Below are 9,483 nucleotides of genomic sequence, written 5' to 3'. Positions count from 1 at the left end.
CCAGCACACACACTCTCTCTCTCTCTCTCTCTCTCTCTCTCCTACACACACAGAGAAACTGGAGGTTTACTCACGTCTTTGAGCTGAACAAACCGTAAAGAAGAAGCAGACGACACATCCAAAAACATCGAGCGCAGGTTTGCTCTTTGGTTTCAGTTCCATGTCCCGACTTCAGAGGCAGCCACAAATGAAGTCCGAGAGGAGGATGAGGAGCCCGTGGTACCAGCTGGTACTCGTCCACATAATGCCCCGTCTGTGCTGCCCGGCCTGTGGGAGTAGACTACAGCAGCAATGTTTGTGACTTCATCTTACGGCCACATACTGCATTGAGCGCTGGCCAGCAGAGGACCCGCGGCCTCCCACTGACATACTTGCATCTCTTTTAGCAGCTCTGCGGGGCCTGCCGGAGGCCCCGGTGCATTCTGGGAGGAGTCCAGCAGAGGAATGGCTGACAGCTGGAAACATTCCTCACATGGAGGCCTGACACTCCTCAGACTGACGCCATGATGCTGAGGACTCACACACACACACACACACACACACTTCCTGGCGACAGGTGGAGGAGGTTTTGTGCTGAAGCTGCTGCAGAGTCAGCTGTAGATGTCAGACAGGACACTTCCTGAATTATTTAGTCTGTCAGTAAAATGTCTTTTTAATGCAGGCGACAGCAGAAAATGATATATGTTAACTTTAGAGCAGTTTTATTATATAATTCACAACGAACTGACCTCAATAAAAACCATATAGCAGAATTATAATGTTTTCTGGCAACAACCAGAATTTAATAAAACATAACATATAAAAATATGATTTTAGCAACATCATGTTTTAAAGGGAAATAAAAACTAATACATTCCATTACATTACTTTTTAAAGTTTGATCAGTAAAATGTTGAAGGTTAATGATTTATATGTTTATGAATGAGCACAAATACATGAGAGATGTGGTAATATTCTATTTAAATAAAACTCTCATTTTAACTAACTTTAATTTTGATGTGTTATCGTGAGGAATTGATGGATTTTGGCTCCTCTCAGCAGCTGTAACTGATCTGGTCCTCTTGCCGTCCGCCCGCTGACAGCAGGCTGCACGCTGGCACACACTGGGACACATGAAGGCTTCACATGTGGACAAGGCAGCTCTGTGCAGCACATCTGTGTGGGAACAACAAGCTCACAGTGTCATGATGTCACATGAAGCTCGTACATAATGTTTGCATGCAGAGCACACGCAGCCGATCGGCCTGGAAGCTGAGAAGAAACGCTGCAGGTCAGCTGTGAGAAGGCTTCACTGCTGCTGATGTGTCAACATGTGACCAGCAGGGGGAGGCGGAGCGCCTCGGACCGGATCAGGACTGCTGTGTCCATTACACACCAGAGAGTCAAAGAAACAACACAACCACAAAGAGTCAGGAAACAACCACAAAATGACTCATCATCAGGTAAACAAAAGCAATCAATAAGCTGATTAAAGACACTTTTTGTGTAGCTAGGCGCCCACTTGTGGCTGTGTGAGTAACTGCATCTCAGAATTCGTCACCGTGGCAACCAAGAAAATGGTGCAGAAGTTAGTTTAACACTGTGACGAAGTCTGTTTAAGCTTTGCAGCAGAGAAATGACAAAAAGTGCAGTTCCTCCAGTGTCCACTAGATGGATGCAGCAGCAGAAATAAACATGTTTACAGGTACAGGCTGGGTCTTTGTTCATAAGTCCGCTTTTTATGACGACTATACAGCAGGAGAACATTTTTATGGTTGGTTGGGTGTCACCTCGGATTACTGGCTTCCTTCTTCCACTTTGTTGTCTGTGTTGTGAGTTTGTTGCGGGTGACGCTTCAGCTTGTGGGTCTGTATCACAGACAGGATTAACTGTGTGTCAGGCAGCTCGGAGGTTTTGATGTCCGGAGCATCCTCACTGAGATAAGTGATCAAGTTCTGAGGCTGAAAAACTGCAGTTCCTCATCTGGCCACTTGAGGGTGGCTTTTATATGCGAGTCACTATTACCCCGTTCACACTGGGGGAAAAAATCTGGCTAAAGCGGGATTCGGGCCTATCCAGATGTGTTTTTTCTGAGTGTGAACACCTCGAATCCGGCTGTATCCAGTTTGATTTCAATCCGGCGCATGCGCACACGCGGTCCTACCGCGCCTTTAACAGACTCTGTATATTACAAGGCGCCACCTAGTGGTTTGGAGGACAGCAAACACGCTGGATGAAGCCGGATTGAGTGCGGACCATTGACAGTAAAAACTATGGACAGAGCTTCCGTGACGTCACCCGTTTGTTTCTGAAGAGCGGTTTTGAGTCTCAGTGGGAGGTTCCGGGACGTGATGACCGCCATTTTAACATGGGAGTCTATGGGAAATGACTCGCTTTTGGAGCCAGCCCCCAGCTGTTGCAGCGTGAATTACAAGTTTTGACACTTCCGCATGGGCTTCCACTTTGAGCCCCGAAGGTTGCCGCTTGGTGCGGACACAACTGTGTGCTAGCCAGATTTGAAAATAGGTCTGAACGCATCCAGCTTAAAGGCTGTCTGGGCTCAATCCTACTCTAGCTGGAATGACTTTCTCCAGTGTGAACGGGGCCTAAGTGCGTCCACCTGCCAACTCAGCTCCACTCCTGCTCCACCACTTAAATCCAGATGAATACAAACTCCAGCCTTCTCGGGGAAACTCCGCCCACTTTTGGCACCTGTGCTGTGTCTGCTGTGCAGCCACGTTACATCTCATCACTCTGACAGATGTTCTGAGATACTCCGATGTACGTTCCGACGTTCCATGAGTGCGTTCCTGCAGGTGCTGCCCTGTGTTTATGTAACCATGTGAGTGAGTGGTGATGTAACGGTGACTTGGGTTGGTGGGTTTAGCAGAGAAACTAATCTCATTAGAGACCTACTTAATAACATTCTTGTTCCACATAAAGCAGCTTAAAACACGGCTGGTGGACAAGATGACACCTTCAATATGAATGACATTAAGTTAATTTTTGTTTTTTTTTATTTAATTTTATTGATTCATGATTATTGCAGTAACAGAAGCAAAAAATTAAATCTTAGATTATGTGGATGATCACTGACGGTTCATCCCAAAACAAAGCAGAAGAAAACATTTAAAAAAAAGTGTTTTTAAAACTTGCATAAAAATCTGCTTCATATGAGCAAAGGCTAACAGCATTTCACTCTTCTCATATTCTCCTTCATAAATATGAGATACCACGATCAGGAAGGTGCTTCGCCCAGGGCGAGGCTCAGCCATCGCACTCTGGGTTCTTGTGCTGACCCCTGCGAATTCCCCACATGTGGGAATCTCGACTGCATAATTTCTGGTAGTGGGGGACTGGGTTCGCGCTCTCCCCGTTTTACCTGAATTTCCTCTCGGGGATTAATAATGTTGTGCAATAATCAATCTGTACCATCTATGCTCGTGTGCAATGTTTGTACAGGATTCCTTTCATCTTTTATTTTTATTGTATGTTTCATTTTATTCTATTTAATTCCTGCTTTTACTGTCGGTGTTGTTTTGCTGCTCGTACCCGAATTTCCCTGAGGGACCTTCCCAAAGGGATTAATAAAGTGCATTCTATCTATTCTATCCTCTAAAGTATCTTTGTATCTGTCTTAATATGATGGTCCTGCTTTTAGAGGAGACCTTTGCAGTGAGTGAACCAGCTGCTGACTGATGATCACATGAAGGACTTCAGGACTCATCCTCAATTATTCACACTGAGTCACGCTGACAACAGCAAAACATCAGCAGAAAAATACCTGTATTCATGTGAGAGCAATATTATTATATAATGTGCCACGAACTGACCTCAATAATAAACACAGAGCAGAGTGATCACCTTTTCTGAAGTGTCAAAGATAATAACTTTAGTCAAACATCCTTATCACAAACACAGAGTGTAAAAATATAATGTTATAATATGAAATAAAAAAGGTGATCATACGGCACCAGGTGGATCTTTGTCCCAGAATTCACTGCAGGAGCCACAAACCGTGCTCTACACAGGCAGTTTAACATCAGCTGCAGGTTGCTAGGCAACAGCAGCAACACATCGTGATAAACAGGAAGTCTTACCAAAAACAAAAAAAAACCAGACCGTCCTGTTTAACCTTCATCCACACACACACCTCTGTGGATCCTCCGACACCAGCAGGTGGACGAGGGGATGGAGGTGCCCATTGAATGGTGTGATACCAACAAGGAAGAACGACCAACATGTAGCAGCACTGCTGCTCTGTCACCATGAGCACACCCTGCTCCAACAGATGGCAAAACTCATGCTGAGTCATAAAATAGAATCATAAATAAATGATGGCTCCTTTTTTTAACCCATATTAATAAAGTCCTGCTGTATCAGACTGAACTGGTCCTGACCAGCGCCGCCGCAGCGTCCGGAGGGGTCAGGAGGAGAAACAAGAAGCCGAGGGTCAGGACGTTCAGTCAGGAGGAAGCTGGCTAACTTTACCTCCTGTTTTTCATTTCTACTTTCTTTGCAGTCATCAATAATCTTCATCTCTTATCTGCACACACACACACACACTCACAGTAATTAGCCTGAGCCCATCAGCTGCTCTATCTCACAGCGCTCCTGCCTTTTTATGAATATTTTAAAAAGCAGCTCGACGGAGGAGCTTCCACCATTTCTTCTTAAATCCAGAGAAGCAGCTGGTTGTTGCTGTTTCTGGGCTTATCTTCATTTAATGTGTGTGTGTGAGAGAGAGAGAGAGAGAGAGAGAGAGAGCGCCCGCAGCATTACAGAGCCATCACAGGCTTAATTAGGGCAGGCTGACCTCTTTAAACTGTGGTCAAGGGGCAGAAAATGGATCCACAGGAGCTTACGGTGGAAAAAGCTGCTCAGCGGGTGCTAACAGCTTTTTAAATGTGACACATTAGTCACTAAATAAATAAAGTCTGCTTAATCATCCCGTACTGTGACTCCTCTGTTCATACATCAGAGGTTTGCCGATGGGTCTGCATATCTTGGTTTAATTTTCAAACTAAAGTTGGAGACTTTCGAAATATCAGAAACTTTCAAAGAACACTCAGCAGCTGATTGGATGGACCATCCATCATGAGCTAACTTCAACCAATCAGATCGAAGAGGAAAGCATGTCTATTGGGATGCTGAGTGGTCTGAACCACCTATGGTTCGACCCGAGGTTAAAGCTTGAAGCCTGGCAGACTGAGAGAAACCAGGACACAGACATGCCTGCTTTAGTTTAGTGTAGAACTTTTTAGTGGCAGTGAGAGCGTTCACACAAACACACACACGTGATGAAGAGGTGAACTCCACCCTTTGTACAACAGTGAGACCGAACTATCTCCACTACAGGAGCAGCCATGTTGGAAGAAGACGCTCGAGTCTGCACAGCACATTGACAGTAAAAACTATGGACAGAGCTTCCGTGACGTCACCCGTTTGTTTCTGAAGAGCCGTTCTGAGGCTCGGTGGGAGGCTCCGGGACGTGATGACCGCCGCCATGTTGACAGCGTCACGTCCGCCAAAACTCTCAAATATGGACAAAGAGGGGGAGCACGAGCGGGGTTTAGGGGGGCGGGCGATCGTGGGAGCAGGAAACTCACGCTGTGATACGGCAACTGTCTGTCACTCAAGCGGCAACGCCCATAATTATGCGTAATTTTAAGTCAGAATACAATTGAAACGAGTGGGTTGTAAAAAAATTCACCCCCCGTACAACTGACACTAGAAGAGAACCTATCATCTGAGACCAGAGTGGTTTTTTGTACCAGGCCGTAAACATGTTAATTTCTGCTGTGAAGTCGGCCATTTTAACATGGGAGTCTATGGGAAATTACTCGCTTTTGGAGCCAGCCCCCAGCTGTTGCAGTGTGAATTACAAGTTTTGACACTTCCGCATGGGCTTCAACTTTGAGCCCCGAAGGTTGCCGCTTGGCACAGCACTGGTTTAAACCACTACCCCACACACCTGCTGACCGTGGTGTCCTTCTTTTTCAGCCAACAAAAACAAATTAAATATGAACATATCCAAAAAACAAACATTTGAGCAGAGATCAGTGATAACAACAAGCCACCGAGCCAGAAACCGTCTCTTTATTATTTGACGAGTATCCATCCGCTAACATGGAGGAGGCAGTGTTCATAGTCAGCCGGCCACCAGGGGGCGATCGTGATGTTTTGGCCTGACGTTTGGGGAGCTGTCATAGCATCCTTACTGCTGCCTGCTTGTCACGTGTGTTGTTGTTGTTGTGGGCGGGGCTTGTTACCATGGTAGCGGCAGAAGAGAATATTTTCCATGTTAAAATGATGATTCTGAACTTCACATGTTCTCGCTTCTTGTTTTTTTTGTTTTATTTTTGTAATCGAGTTTCCTGTGTGTCAGTTTTACTCCCTGACATTTTTCCTGCTGTGTGATTGGCCGCCCCGCCCTCATTGTTTCCACCTGTGTCGCCGCTTCATCAGTCTCTTTTTGCTCACACCCACTAAAACACGTTAACAAATACAGCCTTTGTTTTTTTTTAAAGTGTAACAACAGGTTAAAGGAAGCAGATGTGGCCTTTTCTATGTGTCCATATGTCTCATAGAAGCTGTTAAGGGACATGCTAGCATTTGCTGCTAATATAAGAGACTTTTGCAAAATGCTAAATCCAAAGAAGAGTGTGATGTTGAACGTTTCAGCACTCTGTGGCAGGCGCAGAATGTGTTAACCATCTCCCTTCACACCGATTTGTTTCTATTCTTCCACCCTGACAGATCCCAAACACATCAAGGTACAAATGTATTTATATTTCTGTGAAGACAAACCGACGTCAGCTCCTGAAAAAGTGGCTCTAAATCCTCACCCCGACATCACATGCAGCGAGCAGCTGACACACTTCCCTCCGCGGCCCCATGCGTGTAAAGGTGTTCGGGCCACGGCGGCTCCCGTGGCATGAATATCATTAGAATAAAGTCAGCAGCAATTAGCTTTTCACACAGAGCCGCTGAGCCTCCGGAGGAGAAGGAGAAAAGTTGAAGAATAGCACACATGCTTAGAGAAAGACAGCGCAGATGTTTAAGTCGCTCAGAATCCTTCAGGCAGAAAAGTGGACTGATGGAGGCGACGCAGGACCATATGAGCGGTAAAGATGAGTCACATGGAGACAAAGGCCTCAGCTGATCGAGATGCTTTTTAAGATGTAGAGATGGCCCCCTGGTTTCAGACAACATACATCAGTGTGTGTGTGTGTGTGTGAGCACACAAATGTGCTTTCACAAGCAGCACAAAGATTAAAGACTATAACGTCATGTGACCAGAAGTAAACGGACACCATGTGCAGCTTGGACTGGGCCTGGACTTTTGTCCCTGTAGGGAGTTGTGTTTTTGTGTCCAACAATTGACTAGAAGCTGTGGACACGCAGGAGCAGGAGGGTACATGATGTGGGCAAAAGTATGTGGACAGCCAGCCTCAGGCGTCTGTAAGGTCTGATGGAGCGTGATGAGGTCAGGGGTCAGGTGGTCTTGGGGTTTTTTTGTGCAGACAAACACACTAAGGGATCATCGGAATCCTCTTTATCTGCTCCAAAGCTGCAGCGCTGATCAGTGAATGGAGGTCTGGACTGTTAGTCTGGATACAGGAACATTTACACGAGGCTTTTCAGACTGAACATGGCGTCCGGTTACTTTTGGTGACATGGTGTGTTTTCATCCTGTGGGATAAACGTGGGATAACTGGGACCTGGAGAGAACCGTGACCTCGGTCCTCTTTGATTAGGAACCAGCCCACATCTGAGGACTTTACTCCCAGCTGGATGACTGCAGGAAGTCTCTCCTGAAATGAAAAGATTTTTGAGTTTTTGGTTTTTAATGATTCGGCAGGATTATTCATCATCATCCTCATCATCATCTCAAACCTCACTACCAGAGAGCACACAGAATAATTCATGATGTAACCCCGAGGGGAGGAGACGCGCTTTAAGGAGGATAGCGCTGCTTCATGGAGGAGCTCGGGGGACGTGGTGCAGGTGGAGGAACTTTAATGAGCGGCCTCCTCTCTGACAGACACTGCAGGTGTGGTTCAGTCCTCTGACGCTGTCCACGCCGCAGACAGTAACTTCCTCTCAGGTCTACGTCCTCACTCACATCTAACTGGAGCAGAAGTTCCTGCAAACTTTTAATTACATTTAATCACAGTTTGAAATGAACGGCTGAAGTTTCTGACTGCTCACATCAGGACGTCTCTGCAGCTCAGGACTCACATGGACACATGTGAGCAGCAGCAGGACTTGGACAGGACAGCAGGACTTGTTGTCATGGTCTCTTTTTTTTCACTTGAACCTCATGTTTTGTGTGTTCTTGGTTGTTTCTGTGTGTGGTCCTGGTTTATTCTGCCCTGTTTTATTATTCATAAAGTTTCCTCATGTATCTTTGCGTCTTTAATCGCGCAGTTTAAGCAGAGATACGGCCCGGTCTGTGTTTTAATAATAATAATAATTGAAACCTTTATTAGTCCCCCAATGGGGAAATTGCTTAAGGCAGCCCAGCAAAGAGCGCCATACACCAGTGAGTACACTGGAGGCCATGCAGGTAAAGTGTCTTGCCCAAGGACACACAACAGTGACTAGGGAGGAGTTGGGATCGAACCACCAACCTTCCGGTTACGGGACAACCCTGCCGCCCACTACTGCGCATGCGTTATCCGAACACGCTCAACGTCACGGAGCCTACACGAAATACTTTTAGATGAAAACAAACATGGCGGCGCCCACGGGGCGTTGGACAGAAGTGATGGAGGTCTGACGAGCTGAGGCAGCAACACGCAGCACAAACTGGCTGACTGAGGCTTTCATTGAAACAGCAGCAGTTCCGGGTTGTTGACGTGTTTAGTTTCCGGTTCAGTGTTTTCACCTGAGCACCTGAAGGCGCGTGTCTGTGAGCAGTGACGTCGCAGCCGACCACCGCACCGGACAGTGTGAGTTTTGACTTGACGTCACGTGTTGTGAGGCTTTACGTCCTCTGGTTGTTCCTGCTTTGTGATGACCTCGTAGGTCAATTATCCAGACTGTATATTAAGTTACTCTCGAACAACTGGTAATCTTTTATTATGTTATTTTATTCATGGTTGTAGTTTTCATCAAAGTCTTCCAAAAACAATGTGGCGATATGAATTACAGAAAATATTCATGGAGACCAGCAACAGACCGCGGTCGAAGAGCCACATGCCTTCAAGCTGCACACACGTCCACTCTCCTTCATTCTGATCATTCTGAAATTCAGAGTCAGCCAATAGAAACGCAGCATTAACATTTCTGTCTCCGTGTGGTATTTTCAATTAGAACAGGTCTTAAATACTAAACATACATCAAAACATATTCTCCTGGTCGACTCCTGCCACAACAGCCAATGAGAGGCTGCAGACTGGACATCATCATCATCATCATCATCATCATGAGTGGGATGCTCTGTGCTCTTACCGCTCACAAACATGGTGCCAACACACAAACACACAAACACAGGAC

The 9,483-nt window shown here is 46.1% G+C and overlaps 1 protein-coding gene and 1 non-coding gene across 2 annotated transcripts in view; one reads left to right on the top strand and one right to left on the bottom strand.

The window, feature by feature from the left end:
• The window catches only part of LOC114432883 (cadherin-related family member 5-like), a 6,761-nt gene extending 6,562 nt beyond the window's left edge, over positions 1-199 (bottom strand). Inside the window, exon 1 of the mRNA XM_028400959.1 lies at positions 75-199. Coding sequence (XP_028256760.1) covers positions 75-162 — 88 coding nt within the window. The 5' untranslated portion in view covers positions 163-199. The remainder of the gene's footprint in view (positions 1-74) is intronic.
• A 2,986-nt stretch (positions 200-3,185) lies between these two features.
• On the top strand, positions 3,186-3,356 carry LOC114434004 (U1 spliceosomal RNA). The gene has a single exon (XR_003670442.1). It is a non-coding gene; the product is annotated as a U1 spliceosomal RNA (small nuclear RNA).
• The last annotated feature ends 6,127 nt before the right edge of the window (positions 3,357-9,483 follow it).

Source organism: Parambassis ranga, chromosome 3, assembly GCF_900634625.1.
Source record: "Parambassis ranga chromosome 3, fParRan2.1, whole genome shotgun sequence".
In the NCBI taxonomy this organism is placed as follows: Eukaryota; Metazoa; Chordata; class Actinopteri; family Ambassidae; genus Parambassis; species Parambassis ranga.
The sequence above is the reverse complement of the archived record's forward strand: the minus strand, read 5'-3'. Positions and strand labels throughout refer to the sequence as shown.